This window comes from Astyanax mexicanus, chromosome 13 (genome assembly GCF_023375975.1).
Source record: "Astyanax mexicanus isolate ESR-SI-001 chromosome 13, AstMex3_surface, whole genome shotgun sequence".
Taxonomy (NCBI): Eukaryota; Metazoa; Chordata; class Actinopteri; order Characiformes; family Acestrorhamphidae; genus Astyanax; species Astyanax mexicanus.
Window position 1 is genome coordinate 15,658,547 of NC_064420.1, and position 23,026 is coordinate 15,681,572.

Genomic DNA, 23,026 nt, shown 5'->3' on the forward strand with positions numbered 1-23,026 from the left:
GCCAAGTCCTGCTGGAAAATGAAATCCACGTCTTGACAACAATTGTCAGCCGAGGGAAGCATGAAGTGCTGTAAGATTTTACAGAAAAACACTGTACTGATTTTAGTCTTTCGAAAGGCACACAGTCCAGCCTGCTTGAGGTCTAGTGTAAAGTTTCCACAATCAGTAATATTTTTAGATCTTACTAATGACTGTAAATAATCAGATACAGGAATAATGCAGTACTCAAATTATGAACAGATAAACCCATGTAAACACACTAAATGATCTAAACTCGTTCAGTGCACCTACATAGTTTCATTATTGCTCACCTTATGATTCCAGTAGGCAGACTCAGCCTTAGTTGTACAAAATTGTCTTGTTTGAATTTTTTTCTCTGTTATCTCTTCTTTTGGTCCTTGGTTTAGATGTACACCATACCAGAGCCAGACTCTACCCGTGATGATCTTCAGTATTATGAGCATGAGGCGGACCCCAGGGATGACTGGATGGTGAAGATTAAGAAAGAGTGGTCAGATCTGTTGCGTGTGCCCTCCAACCCGCTCGACCTGGGGGTTCTGCGACTGACCAACCTGGAGAGGAACATTGAGCGCCGGTACCTGAAGGATCCGCTGTGGAACCTCTCTGAGGTGGTGCGTTTGGCTCCACTTACTCCCCCACCCGGCGAAGAGGAGGTGCCCATGGATGCTGTCAGGTTAGTCAGTTTATAAGTAAAGAAGAAACCACCAGTACTACCTTGGAAGTAATAAAACAATGTATGTTGACTAGGGATGCAATTTTTATTTTTGTCTGAAAGCAAACAATTGGCCAAAGGCTGAGTACCAAAATGTGCCACTTTTTTGGGCATGTTTACCACTTACCACTAAATCTTAGCAGACAAAATATCAAAGTGCAATTAATTTTCCTCAGCAGTGTTATTCTAATCATAAATGTAACTTTGTCATATAAATGACCTCAGCTTTGCTACTTCATTTAAATTTCACTAAAAGTGAGACAGAGAACCAAACATACTTAGCTTAGGCTAGGTTAGCTCAGCTAACATGACTTTTGCCCCAAACAAGCCCTGCTTGTATCTTTCTGCTGAGAGAGCAATTCTGTGAAGAGTTAGGAAAATGGTGCTGGGCATGATGAGTGACTAAACACGTTTTCATTACATTTATTCAAGTAGGGAATAAAATTCAATCTGTGTATTTCCAAAGTGTTGGAAATTGTATTTTAAATCTCTCCAGTGTTGTTCATACACTTTTTTTATTTATTTGTGTAATTTGGTTTGCATATATATTTGTAGCATGGAGAGTGAGATCACCCCGAGGTTGATGTTGTGGAGGCAGGCCCTGGACCGTTGTCGCAGTGCATCTCAGCTTGCCCTGTGTCTGCTGCAGCTGGAGAGGGCCATCGCCTGGGAGAAATCCATCGTCCGAGTGGTGAGAACACACTTTGTTGTTTGTTTGTTTGTTTTTGTTTTTTGTTGTTGCTCGTTGTTTTCTACTTCTTTTTCTCTCCCCTTAGCCCTTTTTGTCATGGAAAATGCAGAACCTTATGGATTATGGATACAAATTCCATATTGATGTTAAGAGGTGGACGATATGGACAAAAAATAACCGCTGTGGAGGGCAATACATTTAAGATTCTAAATTAGTTTAGGCTCCTCAAAAGATTTTTTGTGCAGTTTGTTTGCCTTATATTGCCATGGAGTAGTACAAGTAGTGTGCACTTACTGTGCAATCTTTACCTTGCTCTGCCTGCCTCTTTCTTTCCCCCCCCCCCCCCCCCCCCCCCCACTGTTGAGTAAATTAATGTTAAAAAAAATTTTTCTTGCTTTAAAAAATACAATTACCAAACAACCATTTAACAATATATGAATGCTGGACATTTTGCTCTTCACAGCAGATAAATGGTTAATTCTCTGAGGATATTATGTACTAAATGGTGAGTTGTGTTTTTCTGCAGACGTGCCAGTTTTGTCGAAAAGGTGATAACGATGAGTGTCTGCTGCTGTGTGACGGCTGCGATCGTGGATGGCATATGTTCTGCCTGAAGCCCAAGGTTACGGAGGTCCCAGAAGGAGACTGGTTTTGTCCCAACTGTATTGCCAAGGTAATACTTACTAACCATCATAACACTCAAATCATTTTATAGTTTTTAATCCTTTTTTTTTTTTTTTTTTTTTTTAAATAGGTATTTTTTCTGTATTTGTGTTTTGCCCAATCATAAAAGTGCATATTGCTGAAACGTTCATAGCTTGACTGGGTGTGTGTGTGTGTGTGTTCATGCGTGTGTCCTTTCAGGGTATTGGTGAAGGTCCACGGTCGCCGCGATCTGCCCGGCAGAGGACAAACGCACGGAAACGCCGGTTTGTTTATGGTGCAGAAGCTTCTGATGAGGAAGAAGGGCAGAAGCGCAACACGAGTACGCGGCAGAAAGATAGCCCCACCCCCTCTAGTGCGACGAGTCAGTCACTGTCCAAACGTAGACGCATGGCTACACGGAACCAGCCTGACCTCACATACTGCGAGTGAGTGTTATTTTTTTTATTTTTATTTTTTTTTTGGAACCAAACCGTTTTTTTGCAATTAAAGCACTGAAATAATTTTCAACCGTAATTTTGTGTTGTGAATTTCTTTGTGCTTCCATGACACCTCTAAAATGCATCGATCAGTGTTTTAGTCCGTCACTTTTTATCAGCTCTTTGTGTGCGATTCTGTTTGTCTTCGCTGCTTGAGTACTTCTCATTGCTTAGATGCCCCTCTCTGTAAGAGTTAAAAAAAAAAAAAAAAAAAAAAATGTTGTTAGGGCTGCACCGATTAGTCAACATAAGACATGTTTCATTGTATTTTTTGCAGTAACGTGACTCTTACCGTTATGACAAATATATTTTAAGAATACACTACTGCAACAAAATGAAAATTACATTTTATTATTGCATATATGAAATGATATGGCACGCCCTTACCTGAGATATTAAAGTAAAATAAATGATACTGACTAGTAGATATTTAATGGGAAATGAGAACAGTGTGAATTTTTCATTTGCTAAAAACGGCAAAGAAGTTGTACCCTGCTGTGATAATTAAGGGGTGGATCCATATGGTATGATATTTCAGTGTATAATATTCACGATATTCAAAATTAAAAAATTGGCGATATTACGATATATACTATACCCTGATTGACTCCATATTTCTGTGATGACTAATCAATCTAAGAATCAGGGCATCCTACCTCTAGGACCCACCAAAAGCAGAAATAGTGTTTTGATCAGAAAAATAATCGCCAGATTAGTAAACTACCAACCACCAAGCCCTGCACTTCTACATTTTATGTACTTCTCTAATAACGGTATTTTTCATGCTAGTGCAGTATTTTTGTGCATGTTTTGGAATGGAAACTTTGTTTATGCTATGTGAAGAATGTGAAAAATTGGCCACACAGTGTTAAATGTATTAAATAATGTACGCAATAATGATGCAGTGCATTTCCTCTATTTCCTTCAGAAAGCTTTTTTTAGTGCTGAGTTTTGCAAACAAGTTTCTAGTTTTGACAAACCGCTTGTTTGATCACTTTGAACTAATATGTATTGTACTATAACTGCTGGTGGTTTAGTTTCATTTTTTTGTATTTTTTTTTATTGTGTAGTTCAGGTTTCCTCATGAACATAGTGACCAAGGTTTATGCTTGCTTTTTTTTCAGGATCATTCTGATGGAGATGGAGGCCCACGCAGATGCCTGGCCCTTCCTGGAGCCGGTCAATCCACGACTTGTGCCTGGATACCGGCGCATTGTTAAAAACCCTATGGATTTCCTGACGATGCGTGAAAAGCTTTTACAGGGAGGGTGAGTGTTCGAGTGCACAGTTGTGTCTCTGAAAGAAATTGCAAAATTACAATTTACACTTAGCATTTTAATATCCCAGAACACAAACCAATAAAATACAATACATGTACTGCATCAGTGCTATTCTAATAATACATTTCCTGCAGTAGTTCAGTTTAGCCGTACATGTACCTCAGCAGTGCTACACAAGTCCCAAGTTGAAATTCAAACACAAAAAAGCCAGTATTTTATTAAAAACAAATGCTAAGGTTAAATTAGCTCAGCTAACATCATTATCTTGACCCTGTACAGTTTGTATCCATTTGATTTCTTATCAAAATAATACATGCTTGACTTGAGTAGCACTACTGAGGTAAAAACTGCTTATGTAAATGTATGATTAGAATAGCAGTACTGTGTTAGAACTATGATTTTTGTATTGCACCTTCTGGGGTCCTTTGCTACTGCTTCAAAAATCCTCACGTTTGAGAAAACACTACAGTATTATACTTAACTTATTTTTCGAACTATAGGCGCACTTAATCCTTTAATTTTCCCCAAAACTTGTCAGTGCATCTTAGAATCTGGTTTGGCTTGTGTATGAATTTTTACCAAATAGGTTGTTAGAAGCAGTAAAAGCACTCCACTGAAGTACAGTATTATACAGGAGTTTCAGCTTAGTTTTCCAGCACCAAAAGTTGGAACTAGAGCAGTATTAGCATTGCCTGCTAAGCTCTAGCGCTCTTGCCATTCAGAGATGAGTATTATTTACCTGCTCCTAACCCTGGCTAACACTGCTGGAGCAGCATTAGCATTAACCACTAAGCGCTAGCTCTTTTTAGGTTCAGAGGTAAACATATCGGACTGTAGCCTGCAGGTTTACCATGTTAAAACAAGCCACATGGGATGAACCACTAGCTGATAATGACCTAGCGGAACACATGGAATTCTTCAGTGTAGTGCTGTAGGGCTTTACTCAGCCAAATAAACATTTTTCAGAAGTGAAATCTGTAGATTGATATCCAGTGCTTGTTTGACTTTTTTCAAAGGTCTCATTCCATTGTATTTAAATTAATTTTAAAAGGTCTAGTTGTGGTCTAAGAGGTATAAAATGAATGCCATGTGAGCTGTTTTTTTGTGAACAAAATGTGCTCAAGTGTTTCTATTTAGCCCTGCTTTATTACACTGAATTACTGGTCTCTGAAGTAATACAGGTTTGGGGCTCTTGCTCATGAATATTAATACAAGCAAACATATCGTCTCTGATTGGCTAACAGCACTGCAGCAGAGAACGCCTAGCTGCCTTCCCCCAGTCAATTTTACAGCTCTAAGATTAAAATGCCACGATGTGGACAGAGACTGCCCACCGTGACCCCGCTCTCCCCGTTCTCCCTGCGGCCGTGGCTGATAACCACCAAACACCCCCACCCAGTGATGGTACCTACTGAATTAGAAGGCAAACATGGTGACTCACCTGTTCCTTACTAGTGTCACACAATGCTCCTTATAACCCAATGCTCCCTGTGTATGAAAATAGACCAGAAAATATACATTTATTGATGGTGTGACTAATAGTGCGAAATCTATATTTGTACTAAACAATCTTTCATTGTATCTATAGAGGTAATGTATAAATTTTGAGTACAGATGTAATAAATGCGTTTGTTCTGTGGTGCAGGTATTGCAGTTGTGAGGAGTTTGCGGCAGACGCTCAACTGGTCTTCAACAACTGCGAGCTCTTTAATGAGGATTCGTCAGAGGTGGGCGTAGCCGGCCACTCCATGAGGCGCTTTTTTGAGAGCCGTTGGGCGGAGTTCTATTCGAACGGTGATTAATAAGGGGGCCTGCCTTTTAGCAAAAGCAGGGTGGGATCTAAATGCAAGGCCCTTACCCCTTATTGTTTATTACTACCAGGATGAATTCTGAAGACTTCTCAAATCCTCTGTATACATAAGTGTAGATACATGTATAGATTTCTGTTCATTTTGAGTCCAGTTTTTCCTCCCTTTCTTCTGTGTTTATGATTGTTTTATTGTTTTTTATATATATATATATTGTTGCTTGGGCGCATAGTAAGGATTTAAAACTGTTTTTTTTATTATTATTATTATTATTATTATAATTATTATAGTATTTTGTTTATGGGTGGGCTTTTTCCCCAGCATCAGTTTTACATCACGTCAGTTCATGGTCCCACCACTGTTCTGGGACCACAGTTGGATGTCCTCAAGTGTGAAATATTTCAGACTTTTTTTTTCCACTGTTATCCAATCATCGGTTCCACCTTAGCAACGGTAATGTTTGACAGGATGTTTTTGGTCATTTACATGTGTTCTCGGGTTCACCATATTCATGTATAATTCTATCAATCCTAGAATCATTTTTTCCTTCAGTATATTTTTATTGTATACTCTATATACTTAAAAGACCTAAAAAAAAACTGAATAGCTGGGATTATTTAATAGCAATAGCCTGTAGTGAACGTGTACAGATCACATCATAGGGATGTGTAGATGACTCATGAAGTGGCCAGTAAAAGACGAGGAGCATTTATTCTCTATATTCTGTACTTTCTCCACCCTTCCTTCTCGCCTGTAGTAGAGCGTCGGTCCTGCCTTCAGGATAAGTTGCCTCATTCACAAATGGTTTTTATTTTTTTCTTGTTCCCAAATCCCATTCTTTTATCTGGAAAAGATGACAAAACGACAACACAGCTCTATAACAGCACTGAGACAACGGCTGCCATCTTTTCAGGGTTTTTGTGTTTTGTGTCCTTTTTGGCACCTCCGCTAGCTTGGTGTAGCAGTTCTAAGACCTTTTTGCCTCTGTGTATGAATATGAATAGTGTTTGGAAACAGTAATAGACTGACTGATTTATTGTTGTAAGTGGAAAGGTGATGTGTATACATTTGGACCACAGAGTATAGATATCGTATTTAGCGATACATGTTCTTCATTAGAAGAAGCGGATCAAAATATTTTTAATTTAATTTTTTTTTTTTAAGACAATTTATTTGATTGGATGTTTTTATTGCACCTCAGCATCCACAGATTTGAGTAGGAGATTTGATGACTGTAAAAAATTGTGAACTTGGGTGGTTTAAAAGCCTGAACCCTAAAGAACCATTCTCTGAAAGATGAATTTTAGCCCCTTTTTAAATAAATTGAAAAGCTCTTTGTTACTGTTACTTACAGATTAAAAAACGATTTGCACCTCAGCATTCTGCTTTTAACATGGCTAAAGTTCTTATTAATTCACGGCTTTATAATAAGAAAAGCTACTCTGATGCTTTTGGCTGCAAATATTCCGTTCACAGGTTCACTGAAGGGTTTCTGTTGACTGTAACTGGACAGCAGATCATACGGCACTGAGACTATAGAGCAGCATGGTTTCCTTTTAAGAAAATGTTCGGTGGCAAAAGTAGAATTCTGTGTGTCAATGTAGTGCTTTACACTGAACTCGTCCCGTACCAGAACGTGGGTATTTAGTCATGTTCACGGCAACACAAAAGGGACTGTTTTTTTCCCCCCTTAAAAGAGTGGGGAGAAAAGAAAGTACTAAAATGTACAAGCAAATGTGGTGTTTAGTGAATTTTTAATAATGTACAGTTTTTGTGACCTTAAATTTGTTCCTTTCTATATTTTTAGGACCAATATCGTTTTTAAGAGGCGGCATTAAAGTACCATGTTCGTTTCGAGGTGATGTAACACACGTGCATCTGTAGAATGTACTGTAAGCAGAAATAAAACCACATCTGTAGAGAGAACTGCTGTGCTCTGTCTCATTCTTCCAAGCTGTGTTTGTGCTGAAAATGAAATGTTGCTATTACCGGTGGTGAATTAAGGTGATTGGGGACCTTAGGCTACACTTTGAATGGTTTCTCAATGCCAAATACTTCTATACACACACACAAAATTAATGATATTTATATTAGTGGTGTCAGTGTGTCTATCACTTAATGTATTGCATTAATCACACCAATATTAATTCTAGTTAAAATGATTTCATTTTTTTAGGCAGGCTACAAATTTCGTTTACTGTATTACATCATGTCAGGGTAGTTTGAGTTTTTTTATATTAGAATATTTTAATGTGCTGAGATACTGATTTTAACTGTTAGCTTTAATAAAGCTAATTCATTCTGTGTAGCTGTATGTTCCACACCTTCAACAATCTGGAAATGTGCCAGCAGAGAGAGAGAGAGAGAGACTCTAGCACACAGTGACTGTGTGTTGACAGTTTGGAGGAAAATGAAGGTTGGATTAAAGTAGCAGATGGCTCCATACAGACACTATAGACAGCGCAAGTGGCCATGAATGCAAACTCGAACTCCTTATTCTTATCATTAATAAGCTCACTTAAATAAAGCACAAAGCAGGGTGGGGTGGTTGTGTTTAAGTGAAGCTCTCTGACTGTCTAAAAGCACTTAGTTTACAGATCAGCTTTGGAATAAACTTCAGTGACTACTTGGCTGAAACTAGTGAAACGCAAGAGGAAACGCTAGGCGTAGTTTAAAACATGGAACCATAAAAGTGGCCTTACTCAAAATCCGTACATGTTGGCAGGTCTGCTTTAGTTGACTTGCTTTTGTTTATTTGAGGCTCTTGCTAAACTTTTTATCACTCATTTTTATGTGAATTACGGATTAACAGAGCTACTAAGAGCCGGTACACAGTAACAACTGCACAGTGAAATATTCCTTTAACGGACCTTCCCATTCCAAGCAATCTTTAAATCACCAAGTGTTTATCATTAAAATGATCCCATAGAACAGAGGTCACTAATAGGCGGACCGCGGTCCTGGTCCGGACACACGTTGTCCAATGCGGACCCAAACCGATAAACTACTGCTTTGCAGCGCAGTAAACTCACAGAACAATCACGTTTGGTGTAAGATCACCAAGCGCTCTCCTCTGCCAATCACCAACACGCGGGATCGAACCCTTGTTGACAGGGTCGCGGTCCCGCTGATCCGGCTGTTGAATTGGGACGCGGCGGTGAAAAACGCCTTTATAAGGAGATAAGGAGCCCGAGAACGGGCGGAAACTAAAGTCACACCAAGCGCAACAGAGAGACAGGTGAGGAAACCAGAGAGGCATTTATTATTATCATATATATATTTTTGTATCATAGTTCAAACAATCTTACAGGATATAGCACTGAATTAAAACACAAGATAAAAAACGGTCCAGACCTTGGCCTGTCGAAATTTTCTCTAACTGGACCATACTAAAGGCGAATTAAATACGACGGCCATAGGGGTTTAAATTTGGTAAAGAATAAATAAAGAAATAAAATAAAAACGTGAGCCCTATTCATTGCATGGACCCCAAGGCTGCAGCCTAGGCTTTCCTTTGTGGTCCTGTGTGCAAGATGAAAGTTTTGGGACCCTTGTCAAATTATTTTCCTGTTAATAGTTAAGCCAGTAGATTTACCTGATTTCATGTAGGCATATGGAATTGATTTCTTTTTTTTATAATTATTTTACTAACACTGCCACAGTCGACCAAGACTGTGTGCTAACACCACTTTAGCAATGTTTGTTGATGCTTATAGCCATCATACTAGCACCGCTCTAGCAATGTTAATAAACCCAGAAGCCAGCATGCTAACACAATGCTAGCTATATTGGCCTAGGCCTGTAGCTAGCATGCAATGCCACGTTAACGATGGTGGACAAGGCCTGTAGCCGGCGTGCAGCAGGATAGTGATGTGGATCAAGCCTGTTTAACAAACTGCTAACGCCGCTGTAGCACTGTTTGATAAGCCCAGTAGGCAGTGTGCTAGCAAAATGCTAGCCATATATAAATATTAAAAAGTATCGGTATCAATATCTAATATTTAATATTAATATCAATGCTTAGCCAGCATGCAAGTGTTGAGTTAATGACGTGAGACAAGCGTGCTTGACGATGTGCTAACACCAAGGTGGCAATGTCTACTAATCCCAGTAGCCAGTGAGCTTACACAGTGCTAGCCATATATAAATATTGAAAAGTATCGCTATCAATATCGGCAATACTGGCCCTGCATTTACTTGGTATCGAATCGATACCAAAACTCCCGGTATCGCCCACCTCTAGCTGGCGGCACTCCAGCGATGTGGGTCAGGCCTGTTAGGCGGTGTGCTAATGCTGATGTAGCAATGTTTGATAAGCCCAGTAGCCAGCATGCTAACACAATTCTAGCCATATAGGACAAGGCCTGTAGCCAGCATGCAAGCGCTGTGCTAGCGACGTGGGACAAGCCTGTTTGACGGTGTGCTAAAGTTGGACAAGGTCTGTAGCTGGTGTTCTAATGTCACAGTAGCAACATTGGATAAGGCCAGTATCCAGTGTGAAGACTCAGTTGTCAATTAATGAGTATGCTCTTTTTTGTTAGCAATCATACCACGACAGGCACTGACAAGACACGATGCACCCCCAGGTCCTGGTTAAGCGACACAGCAAATGGAAAATTGATCTGATTAAGTTCATGTAAATGCACTGATACTTTTACTGACAAATTAAATATGTAATTACTGATATTAATAATTTCTTGAAGTCTCACTGCCACAGATGTCCAGTTACCCCTCAGCTGCTGGGCGGGGCTGTAATCAAATGGGGGTCTTTGTGGTGTGTGTGCACCCCGCTGTGTCGTGTCTGCAGCAGCTGGTACAGGATGCGTTGAGCTGTCTGCCTCAGCTGGAGCTGCTCAGCATCACAGCAGCAGCCTGAGCTCAGGAGCATCATAGTGGTCTTCTTCTTCAGCAGTGAACTGTCTGTAGTTTTCTTTTGCTTCCTGGTCACATGGGTCAGAGGTGACTGTAGTTTGTTTATGTTCATGTTCGTTTTATGTACATATGCATGCATTATTTTTTCTGCCTCCTTCCCACCCTTTTTTCTTCTCTCACTTTCTCTTGTTCCCGCACGCTCTTATTCTCTTTTTCTCTCTCATTCTCTTTCTTAATCTCTCTCTGCATCTCTTCACTTTCTTTCTTATTCTCTCTCCTTCACACTCTTTTTTCTCTCCACCTCACACTCATTCACTCTTTCTTAGTCTCTCACTCACTTTTGTATTCCCTCACACTCGTATTCTCTTTCTGTCTCTCTCCCTCTTCTCTTATTTTCTTTTTTATTCTCTCTCCACTTCACACTCATTCTCTTTATCAGTCTTTTTGTCTCTCTCTCACTCACTATTTTTATTCCCTTATTTTTTCTCTCTTATTCTTTCTCAATCTCTCTCCTCTTACTTTACTACTTTTATACTCTCTCCTTCACACTCTTCTTTCTCTCACCACCTCTCTCACTCATTCTCTCTTTCTTAGTCTCTCTCACATTCTCTTTTTTCAGTCTCTCTTTCTCTCACACTCTCTCCAACCTGTCTCTCACTTTCTTTCATAAGCTCTCACACTCTTTCTTTGTCTTTCCCCCCTCTCAGTCTCTTTTTGTCTTTCTCTCTTATTCTAACTTTTTATCTTACTTTTTTCCCTCACTCATTTTCTCTGGTTTTCTTTCTGTCTTCCCCCTTCTTTTTTAACTTTCTTTTTTATTCTCTCTCCTTCACACTTTTCTTTCTCTCATCCCACGCTCATTCTCTTTCTTATTGTCTCTTTGTCTCTCTCTCTCTCACTTTTTTTATTCCTTTGAACTCATTCTTTTTCTCTCATTCTTTCTCTCAGTCCCTCTCTCCCTCTTGTCTTACTTTCTTATTCTCTCTGCGTCACACTCTAATTACTCTCTTTACCTCACACTCATTTTCTCTTTCTTAGTCTCTCTCATTTACTCTCTCACACTCTCTCCAATCTGTCTCTCATTTTCTTTCATAAGCTCTCTCGTTCACACTCTTATTCGTTCTTTCTTCCCTCTTTTGCCCATTACGTTTCTTAGTGTCTCTTTTTGTTTGTCTCTTATATTCTCACTCTCTTTCTCTCTCTTTTCCCACTCATTCTTATTCTCTTTCTCATTTTCTTTGTCTTTTTCCCTCTCCTCTTACATTCTTTTTTATTCTCTCTCCTTTACACTCTTCTTTCTCTCTTCACCTCACACTCATTCTCTTTCTCATTGTCTCTTTGTCTCTCACTCAGTGTCTTTTGTATTCCCTTACACTTATTCTCTCAGTCTCTCTCTTTCCTCTCTTACTTTCTTGATCTTTCACATTCACAATTTTATTTCTCTTATCACCTCACACTCATTCTCTTTCTTAATCTCTCTCACTTACTCACTCTCTTATTCCCTTTCACATTCTCTTTCTCAGTCTCTTTCTTTCTGTTTCTCATTTTCTTTCATAAGCTCTTTCACTCAAACTCTTATTTTTTCTCTCTCCTACTCTTTTGCCCATTGTCTTTCTCATTCTTTCTGTTACTTTCTTTCTTATTCTCTCTTATTCTTACTTTCTTTTTCCTCACACTCTTATCTCTTTCTTTTTCTCAGTCTCTCTCTTGCTCATTCTCTCTTTCTCAGTCTCTCTCTCTGTTTCTCTCTCTCTCTCTTGCTCTCTCCCTCTCTGCCCCACCTCTTTTTGTTCTTTCAAGTATCCCTTAGCTGGCAATTTGGTGTGCATTGTGTGTTTATTGTGTGTGTGTGCGTGTGTGTGTGTGTGTGCACGCATGTGTAGTGTGTGTGTCAGCATTCTAGCATTTTGCAAAAAAAAAAACTTCCCCACGCCAGCAAGTTTCCAGCTTGCCAACCCGCCCCCCCTCAGTCACCCACACAGGGCTTAACCCCACAATAGGTCGGATCACTGCTCCACAATTTACCAGCAAACGGAGTAATCCACCCCAAGCTGGCACCCCCTCCACCCCACACTGGGACCCCTCACACTCCTTCACTCCCTCACAGCTCGTCCGGCTCCAGATCAAAGTGCCGTTTTGCACTGATTAAGACACGATCACGATTACACAGCCTCTTCTTGTATTTACCCGCTTTGAGATCAACTGTTCTGCAATTGGGTTCAACAACCCTCTGGGCCGGAGAGCTACTAGTCTGTAGCACTCCATCCCATTACACTTCATTTTAAAAAACTGATTTTTTTTTGTGGCCCACTACATAATGGCTTGGAAAATATCTGGGCCGCTGCCGAACTTAATTCTCGACCCCTGCTGTATGGTTCCCTTATACACATATTACTATATACTATATACTAATGTGCAATATCAAAAAAAATTTTCAGCTCCACTGAGCATATAGGACACTTTGTAGTTCTAAAATTGCAGACTGTAGTCCTGTATCTGTTTTTCTGCATACTTTATTATCATCTGTTTACCATGTTCTTCAATGGTCAGGATACCACAGAACCGCCACTGAGCAGCTAATATTATATGGGTGTTCATTTTTAGCACTGCAGTAACAGAGGTTGGCGTGCTGGTGGTGTATGAGGTGTTAGTGTGTGTTGTACTGATGGTACAAGTAGATCAGACACAGCAGTGCTTCTGGAGTTTTTAAAGACTGTGTTCACTTACTGTATTTTCTGTATTCCCTGGTTCACACTACATGATTTTGGGCCAGTTTTTCAGTCACCGACAGTTTTTCACTGGTCGACAGGTCCCAGAAGCCTGGCAAATATTTAACTTGTTTAATATCTGACTCAGTCGGCGACTAGGAGTCAGGGGCAGCAGACACATACAGCCAATGAGATCACAGAAACAGAAAACACGGATCCAAAACACACCAAAGCTGTTTATGAAGAGTCTAACTACTTTATGTTCCCCCTGTTACATCAGTAAATGAGTGTTAAACCCGAGAGGAAGCCCATGAGTGAGTCTTCTATGAATGGAGTAAATTAAGCTAAAAGCTGAATTTTTAAAATAAAAATAACAATTAACTACTTGTTCTTAGTATTTCTTTAATAAAAAAAAAGCAGAATAATGTATTTTACTAAAAAAGTAAAGAAAGTTTGCCTGTGTATTTTACAGTGTAAAACAGGTTTTACACTGTAAAGCACTAATGTTACTGCTACTGTGAGCTGATTGGTTGGCGAGCTGATCCTGGAGATACAGGAAGAGCATATTTTAAAGGCTTATACGTGGAGTTCAAAATTATAAAATATGATATCTGCGGAACTGAAACGTGTTGAGGAGATAAGTACATATTTCAGTTTAAAACTGATTAGGCATTTATAAACTCTGATTTTGCTTTATATGAACCCGTTCATGTTGGACTTATTGCAAGTACATATTCTCCTCTCTAAAGATTCTCTGGCTTGGCATCGCTAGTTCTCGAGTGTTTAGTTCAGGTGTGTTCTCGTGTTTAAACGTGTTTCTAGAGAGCAGCCAGGTGATTCTGCGATTCCCCACAACGAAAAATTGTGTAATTTGTGACCCTTTGTCGCTGATCAGTCATATAGTGTGAAAGTCTCAGCGACTGAAGGATTCAGAATTAGAGCACAATCAGTCATGTAGTGTGAACAGCACAATGACTGACGACTCAAAAAGTTGTGTAGTGTGAATCTGGCATTTGACACTACTTAATACCTGCTCCACCTTGAAAATGTAAAGTCAGAGACAGAAGCTCACCTGTTTCTGCACAGTGTGTGTTGGTCATCATCATCTAGATGTTTAAACACTCCAGCATCATTTTTGCTGTGTCGGATCCACTCGTACCAGCACAACACACACAAACACACCATCACCTTGTCAGTGTTACTGCAGTTCTAAGAATGACCCACCAACCTTAGTCATAGCTGCTCTGTGGTGGCCTATCCTGTGGAGTCCTGAGGATTGAAGAACAGGGTGAAAGGAGAATAATAAAGTACGCAGAGAAACAGATACAGGACTACAGTCTGTAATTATAGAACTACAATGTGTCCAATAAGATCAGTGGATCTTAAAATGGATAAAGGGTGTAGAAATGTTATGATTGTTTGCGCTATACTCGTTGAGCCTGTGTTGTGGGTGATGTGCTTGCTCATCAGTTCATGTCTCTTCATTATCTTTTATTTATTATTCTCAAATGACACAATATTACACAATATTACAGCTTTCGCCAAAAAACACGCTGTCCTCTGGCTCTTCATCTCCACCCCTTTCTGAAGTGAAACAAATGATTAAATTATGTAGACGCAGATCCTGAAGCACAGAGGTGAATCATGTTCATCTTATTTGCATAATGTCACTGAAAGTAGCCATCCAGTGCAAAGGCCTCACAAAAGCCGCCATGGCAACCACATCACACCAAAGAGGCTGTCGCCATGGCAATAACAACAGCGCCGTATAAGTGGGGCGATGAAAGGGAGCGCATGCTGTGATGATGCTGCGATGGTGCCCGCTAATTTGGTGCTGTAGAAGTGGGCAGGGCTCTGTAGGCGAGGGGTGGTCTCTGCCTTCATACAAGTCTTAAGCTTCACTTTAATTAATAAACCTGTTTATTTCTCCACTATAACCCTGTCCTACACACACACTCATACACACTCATATACATACGGATAACCAGACTCGGGTTCGGCATGACTTTACGGGAGGTAAGGAAACTTTTAACATTTTTAACGGCTGAATGATCAAATAAATATGGTTTAATAAGGCGAAGGTGAGAAATGACTGAAAGAGGCAAACACTTTCCTATATCGTAACTTACAGGAAGTAAGTGCTAAGCAAAAAAAAGCCTTAGTTGAGTTTTATTAAGTTTTATTAAGCTTTAATATTTTTTTAGTTATTATCAAGCTTTTACTTTTTTAAAACAGAAGGTGGCTTTTAGCATAAACATTTTGTAAAGATTTATTGTAATATAATTTTTGGACAAAACTGGATTCAAACCTTATTTTTAAAGAGCAGTGAACTTTTTTTATGCAAAGTCAACCCATAGCTCATTTAGTTAATGGGTCCTTCTCTGTATGTAAAACAAAATGGGCGATACTGTGGTCAGCAGTAATTATTGTTACAGGTCTAGCATTAATAGATATCTTTAATAGAAGAACAATTTTTAGTTCAGTGGTACTGAAGGTTACGCAATTTCTTTTCATTTTTATCTTTCTATTTACACAAGTCAAAAACATATATGAAAGCCAGTTCTTAATCAAATGATTATTGGGTTGCCAATTTATCAAGGTCTGAAAGAAGACCCTAGCTGAGAGGACATTAGTTTGAACAGTTGGTCAGGAACAACCTAAAAATCAGTCATTTAGTCAGACATTTTAAACATCAGGACTAAGTTCTCTAAATGTCTATCATTCTAAAATCCTCACACTTCTGTCCTCTAACAAGGAAATTGTGTGAGTTTCAGTTTAAATAAAATTGGTAAAGTAAATTTGGCAAAAACTGCTTTTATGATTTGTTGGAGTAGAGTTAACAGACTTAAATCAGATTTCAAACACAACAGTTCAAAGTAAAAAAGGATGATAAAGTATGCAGAGAAAATTTACTACAGCCTGTAATTATAGAACTAAAGAGTGGCCTATATGATAAAGCAGAGCTAATAAAAAAAAACAAGAAAGAGTACATAAAGTTATTTTACTTTTTGACTAAAATAAACGAAATAACAGATTAATATCGTAATATTCACATTCAAAAATGACCTAAAAACTATATTTCCAGTGTACTAGCAGGGTTGTGCAGAGATACAGCGCTACATTTAGTATAGGCTACAATTCAACCCACAAGGGCCCAGACCCATTTCTGAATATTGACACCAAATTCAAAATTAACATCAGATAAACTCAGTGAACAGCTAATTAATGTTTGTGTCTTATTGTGGGCACATGATTTAACTAAAGCTTAAATGTTAAAACACCAGTAGAAGCAAAAATACACTTTTTTAAAAGGAGCAACTTATCTCCAGCACTAACCCAGCACACCTTCGATTAGTAAATAAGATCAGATTAATGAACACAGATTTACAAACTGTCCCATGATGCTCTCATGATGTACAGTATATATCATTTAGGGACTTAATGAATGACACACTTAAAATTAAAATGACAAAGTGCTATAATACATGTAATTTCTAATCTTTTAAAGGTTCTATGACACATATGTCTACATGGGTTCTTTTGGGTTAACTAAGGTAATATAAATGTGTAAACAGAATGACGATTATAGGGTATGTTTTTTTCCATTTTAATATTACATAACATTAATTAAATGTCTGATCACAGTAACTCTGCTATATTTTACTTGTTGTTAAAGCTGATGTCTGTAAGATTTGGTATTAGGGCCCTAATGGTGAGAATGAGTAATTGCACCGATAATGCGGAAGAATCATTTAAACTGGGTGGGTGTGATGCGGTCTCCTTTCAGAGCGGATGAATCTGATTCCAGATTATGTTCAGTCAGAGAGAGAGCGCGCTCAGTCAGAAACTTCAATTCAACTACATACTTTTTTTTTACTCATTTGTTTTACTATGGGTGAATGAGCTACTGAGTTTCCTCTTCTAAAGTCTCCATTGCTCCACCAGCCACTCGCGTTCAGTAAAACTGAGCCGGATCCTCATTTAGAGGCTGTACAAGTGACTGTACATATGTAAAGATGCTTTATGTGGCCAGAAAAACTAGAAAAAAAAATGCGAAAAGCAACACGACACCCCAGTTTTTACAACAAATATATTAGGCTTTGCAGGGATGGTCGTTCCAGCACACTGGTACCATTAAACAATACTTTGTCCCTTCTCGACTCAGAAATGCTTAGAAACAAAATAATACGGACTCCCACTTTAAGTTTATTACTTTACATTATATTCATATCCACAGTATAACTCAGTATAACACAGTAACACAGTGTACACAGTATAACTATGCTAACCTTACAGCTAACCTTACAGCTTATGTTTAGCCAATTACTACTGTTAACTAACCTAAAACATCTTTGTGATATTTATCAATTGATGTTGAAGCTGCTAAATCTTTTTTAGTGTGAGAGCTCTCTTTTTTTCTCTTTTTAAAAAATCTTTCTTAGCTAATGTTAGCTACCCTACCTGCTAGCTACCAAGCTGCTCACTGATGACACAACAAAAGTCTCATGACAGACAAGACAGATAAAAACAAAAAAGATGACGATAATGTCCCAAACTATTTCTATGTAAATGTAAATAAATAATTTAAAATGTCATTTTGATGAATGGGACAAAGTACAGTTTTCCCTTGTGCCTCAGTTTTGGCCAATAGAAGACCTGTGGCTTCTTCTTTGTGTAATACAGCTTTAACCTGCATTTGTGGATTGCACTGTAAAGTTTGTTCACATTCAGTGATTTCTGGAAGTGTTTGTGAGCCCAGCCTGTTTTAATACAGTGCTAAAGAGAACCCAAAGATCACAAGCATCCAATACTGACCATCTGCCTTGTTTACCTATTAGCTGGGCCTTTTAATGATGAGAACTTCAAATTGGTCAACAATTTTTAAGTGTAGTTTCTGGAGTGGTTTGTGAACCACTTGCAAATCATTTCATTCTGGTTTTATTTTATATATTTTTTAACATTTTACACAGCATCACTATTGGAATTGGTGTTGTAATATATAACAATATAAAATATTTCAATGTGCATTACTGCCAGTGATTTGACTGCCATTTAAGTTTTATAATAAAATATATTATTATCTATTAGTGGTATAAATATTTTAAGGTTTTATCTTGTTTGCAGCATACTAGTACAACATTTTCAATTCAATAAAATATATCATGAACTAGGGGGTGCTTACTTTTGTTGCCAGCGTTTTAGACATTAATGGCTGTGTGTTGAGTTATTTTGAGGACACAGAAAATTAGACTATTGCTACAAACTGTACACCAACTGCTTTACAGTGTTGTTCTAACAAAAGATAAAATACAATATTTACATAAATGTGAGGGTGTACTCACTTTTGTAAGATACTGTTTATTAAATGTAATATTTTTATTATTATTAATCAGGAGGTGAGGAGTCGGCAGTTTTGGCGAAGCATGCTGGCTGAGATACTGGCCTCCTTGGTCTTTGTATCGGCTGTCTTAGGCTCATCACTGCCAGGATCTGAAGGTCCCTCCCTTGGGCCTATCTACCCAGCACTCGCAGCAGGAATGGCAACGGTTGGTCTGGGACATTGCTTTGGAGAAATCAGTGGCGCCCAGGTGAGAGCTTATGATTTACTGGTCACGTGTGGTGAGACACTGCTGTTTTTGTATTAGGGTTATTTCATGCCAGTTCCTAAGGCCTGGCACGCCATGCCCAGGATTTCCAAAATAAATAAAAAAAATCAAGTAAAGATACACTTTTAAATTAGTGCAAACACAAAACGACTTTAGAAATATTTGCCAAATTGTATTTAGTTTTTAATTTTAACATTTAGTTTGTGTTAAGTTTATATAATGACTAAAACGAGTTGCTTTTTAACATGGCATACAATTGAAGATGGTTTAATTAAAAACAAAACAGGTTAATTATGTCATAATCTAGTTGCCAGATTATTAGATATTTTTTGACCAAACTTTTGTCTAAATGATATATAGAGTAGTCTAACAAATATATAGAAAAAAAGGAAATAATAAAAAACAACTTTCAAAAAGATTTTATATATGTATGTCTTATGATTGGGTGTATACCACGCACTAAATATCTTAAAAAGGCAATACTTTACAGAGGGCAGAGGGCAGAAACAAAACCACTTTATAATCCTCCATTATATTAATATATGTTATTTATAATATTACATTTTAATACTATTTAATGCACCTATTTAAATGTTCAGCTCAGTATTTATGATGCAATTTTGACCCTGAGGGGAAAACTTAACCAACTTTTAAAAATAATAAAAGGTATCGTAGCAAATTGTTTGAAATGTTTTGTGGTTATATTTACATAATCTTATTATTATTATTATTATTATTATTATTATTTCAAATGATGGGAAATGTCTCCAATCAAAATACTGATTAGATAACCCTGTGTCTGTGTCTGATTTTGAGTAGGTAAACCCTGCTGTTACTCTGGCTTTACTGGCCACAAGGAGACTGGATGTGCTGAGGGCAGTGGTGTATGTTGTTGCCCAGTGCTTGGGGGCGATTTTGGGGGCTGGAATATTTTACCTGGTTCTACCATTAAAATTCACAGCTGAGATCTATGTTAACAAGGTATGCGATTCTCAATTAAATTTTTCTTCTTTTCAGTTATTTCAGATACTGCTACTGCTGCCATATTGTTAAAATATAATGTTTTGTGTATGTTCTGTGTATTACATACAGTTAGAATATTAGACTCTGTAATTGTAATATTAAACACTGTAGCTGTACTCTTTCTCTGTATGTTCTATTTTCCTGAAAAAAATAAACATCAGTTTTGTAAAGTATATTGCAAAAAATATGTAAACATTTTCAGGCAGAGGGCTGCCAGGCAAATACTGTTTTCACAATTATTTTATTTAACAGTATAGCTTTTTTTTCTGGTATTCAAATTTGATGTTCACTACAGGTTCCTATGGAGGTGAATGCAGGGCAAGCCTTGGGGGCTGAGATGCTTGCCACCTTCCAGCTGGCATTCACTGTCTTTTCTGTAGAGGATCAGCGCAGGAGAGAGGGGAGTGAACCTGGAAACATAGCCATTGGCTTCTCTGTTAGTGCTGGAATTTTTATTGCTGTGAGTTTGTAGATTTTTGCATATTATTTGCTGCAGTTAATGCAATATAAGAATGTTCTTTCCCTATTTTATTATTTACTATGCACAATAAACCTGTTTACTTATTACTGCTTTAGTTCACTGCTATTTGCAATATCCTAATTTACCATATGTAGCACAATCTGCTTACCACCTCTATGTGCAATATAACTAGTCATTGCTTAGCACATTACATACATACCGGGTGACCATGTTTTCTAGATAATAACATTCATATTATTTAAGATTTTTTTTTTTTAATTGTATTTTTTGTATATATAGATTCCTAAGATGATGCTTTTCTTTACAATATCACTAATGATTTTACATGTACATGTACATGTTTTTATATATAGGGAAAAATCTCTGGAGGCTGCCTGAACCCTGCTCGCTCTTTAGGACCTGCAATCATAGCTGGGTACTGGGAACACCACTGGGTAAATCATATTTTGCTACAAATAAATATTAATGTATAGTTGAATAAAAACATGATCTTACAGTTGTTTAGTAACATTAGTAAACAACCTTCCAGAAATGTTAGGATGCTGTGTAAAATGTAAGTAAATGTAAATAGTTAGCATAATGCAATGACTTGCAATTCTCAAAGTCATATTGTGTGTCCAATAGAACACATTTCAATTTGTGTAACAATACCAGAAAAAGTGTTTAAATGTAAAAACACACAGATTTTCAATATCACACAACCTACAGGACATAATCTTAGCAAAAGATTAAGAGAAGCTGGGGAAATCCCAGCGTGTCGATGGTCAGTACTGGATGCTGATGGTCTTCGGGCCCTCAGATTCTTTACTGGAACTCGCAGCCTGTACTCAGGAATCACTGTCAGTAAACATATGCTTGCATGGCCTTGCAAATTTCAGCCAATGCTAAACCAGATACTGCATCCATGACAAAAGCATGTTTTAATTTATATTTTACACAGCATCTCAGCTATTTTTGGAGTTAGGGTGATAGAATAAATAAATGGAGTAACCATTGACTACATTTATATGTATCCATTCTCCACCTGACAGGTGTTCTGGATTGGGCCAGTGTTGGGGGCAGTGTTGGCCGGTGTGTCTCACGAGTTCTTTTTCGCTCCGAGTGCATCCAGACAGAAGCTAGTGGCGTGTCTCACCTGTAAAGACATTGAGATTGTGGAGACGGCCAGTGTGTCTCGCTCATCTCTGTCCACTGTAACACAGACCGCCATGAGGGCCAAGCAGACCAACAAACTCGAGCACAACTGAACTAAGAACACGTCTCCCACTTATCTTTTTTTTTATTTTCTTTCCTTTGGGAAATGGTATTAGGATTAAGAAATGACATCATAATCTAGGGGTAGGCAATATGGCCTTTAAATATTTTAGGGCATTTTTGAGAAACATTTTTTAGTAATTTCCAGCATATATTACTGCAGAAATATAAATATTAAAGTTTGTTTAGTATTAATATAACAGTTTCAAACATTTAATAGAAACAAAAATATCTGTAATTGTCTATTTTGTAAACAACAATAACAATTACACAATACTGATTATTTTGTATGAAATAAAAATAAATAACAAAAATGACAATCTAACATTAATGATGTAATGTAGCAAAAACATCTATTAAAATACTAAAGAGCAGAATATTGAGTGCTTGCATATAAACTTTAAACATAAATGATTATACAGAAAATGCTTCACAATATAGTTTTTTAATGAAAATATTACTGTCAGAATATACTATGTACAATATAATATAGCATACACTATAATCTAACATTTATGAATCAATATACTGCTCATTTTTAAATCTATTTTGTTGAGATAAGAATGGTGAGGGTGTAGGATGATTATAACAGCTCATCCCATGCAAAATAATTAAATGCATAATTAATCAATGCTGGGGGCTTTATACCCCACAAGCCCAAGCCTAGCATTAGATTAGGCGTGTTGCCAATAGGTTTATTTATGTTTACCTGCTCCAAACAGTTCTATTGGCAATACATCTCTGCAGTGACTAAACAAGTTGTGTGGTTGTGTGCATTTGCACGTGTCATCAATGAGTGCAGCTTACTTTATTTATTTATTTATTTATTTATTTATTCATGTATGTATGTATGTATGTATGTATTTACGTCTATTTACTCAATGTACAAAGTGTTTTTGCTTATCTTTATAACATGTCTATGTAAGGCTATTCATACCATGCACAATTTAATGAACTAACTGGATGCTTAAATACTTTAAACTGGTTAAAGATCCTAATAGATTAACCCTTTGCAGAAGGTCCTATGTAGCACCTTTCGAAAAATGGTTCTATACTGTACCAAAAACATTCCTTTTATTATCAATTTGCTTTTTAAGTGCAATATAGAATCATTTTGGACCGTAAATCAGTGTTCAAATATTGTTTTTAAAATTAAAGGATTATATTGATATGCCTGGACTGTAATTTGTCTAAAATTATGCACACATACGCACAAACACTCTGACAGATATTTAGTGCTAGCTGGTATTTTTTTCTGAAATTGACAAATACTGGTCATTTTCAAAATACTGTTTCTTTTGAACCTCCAAAAAAATTATTCTTTTGACTAATTATCATATTCAATGATTTAGAATACAAAGACATATTTTCCAGCTTAATAATTTTTTTAATTGCATGCAATTGTTCACCCTGTTATATGTAGCTGCA

At 37.6% G+C, this 23,026-nt stretch overlaps 2 protein-coding genes across 7 annotated transcripts in view; both read left to right on the forward strand.

Moving 5' to 3' along the window:
- Window positions 1–7,580, forward strand: part of baz2a (bromodomain adjacent to zinc finger domain, 2A) — a 353,839-nt gene extending 346,259 nt beyond the window's left edge. For all 6 annotated transcript variants that reach the window (XM_049462793.1, XM_007232999.4, XM_007232998.4 and 3 more), the window contains 6 exons: window positions 408–694; window positions 1,289–1,424; window positions 1,951–2,097; window positions 2,289–2,515; window positions 3,691–3,834; window positions 5,492–7,580. In XM_049462793.1, the coding sequence (XP_049318750.1) occupies window positions 408–694; window positions 1,289–1,424; window positions 1,951–2,097; window positions 2,289–2,515; window positions 3,691–3,834; window positions 5,492–5,648 (1,098 nt within the window). In that variant the 3' untranslated portion in view covers window positions 5,649–7,580. The remainder of the gene's footprint in view (window positions 1–407; window positions 695–1,288; window positions 1,425–1,950; window positions 2,098–2,288; window positions 2,516–3,690; window positions 3,835–5,491) is intronic.
- Window positions 7,581–15,111: 7,531 nt separating this feature from the next.
- On the forward strand, window positions 15,112–22,769 carry LOC103025508 (aquaporin-4). The gene is made up of 6 exons (XM_007233001.4): window positions 15,112–15,250; window positions 18,628–18,822; window positions 19,660–19,821; window positions 20,159–20,323; window positions 20,698–20,778; window positions 21,376–22,769. The coding sequence occupies exons 1-6, from the start codon at window positions 15,236–15,238 to the stop codon at window positions 21,589–21,591; spliced, it is 834 nt and encodes a 277-aa protein (XP_007233063.1). The 5' UTR covers window positions 15,112–15,235; the 3' UTR covers window positions 21,592–22,769.
- The last annotated feature ends 257 nt before the right edge of the window (window positions 22,770–23,026 follow it).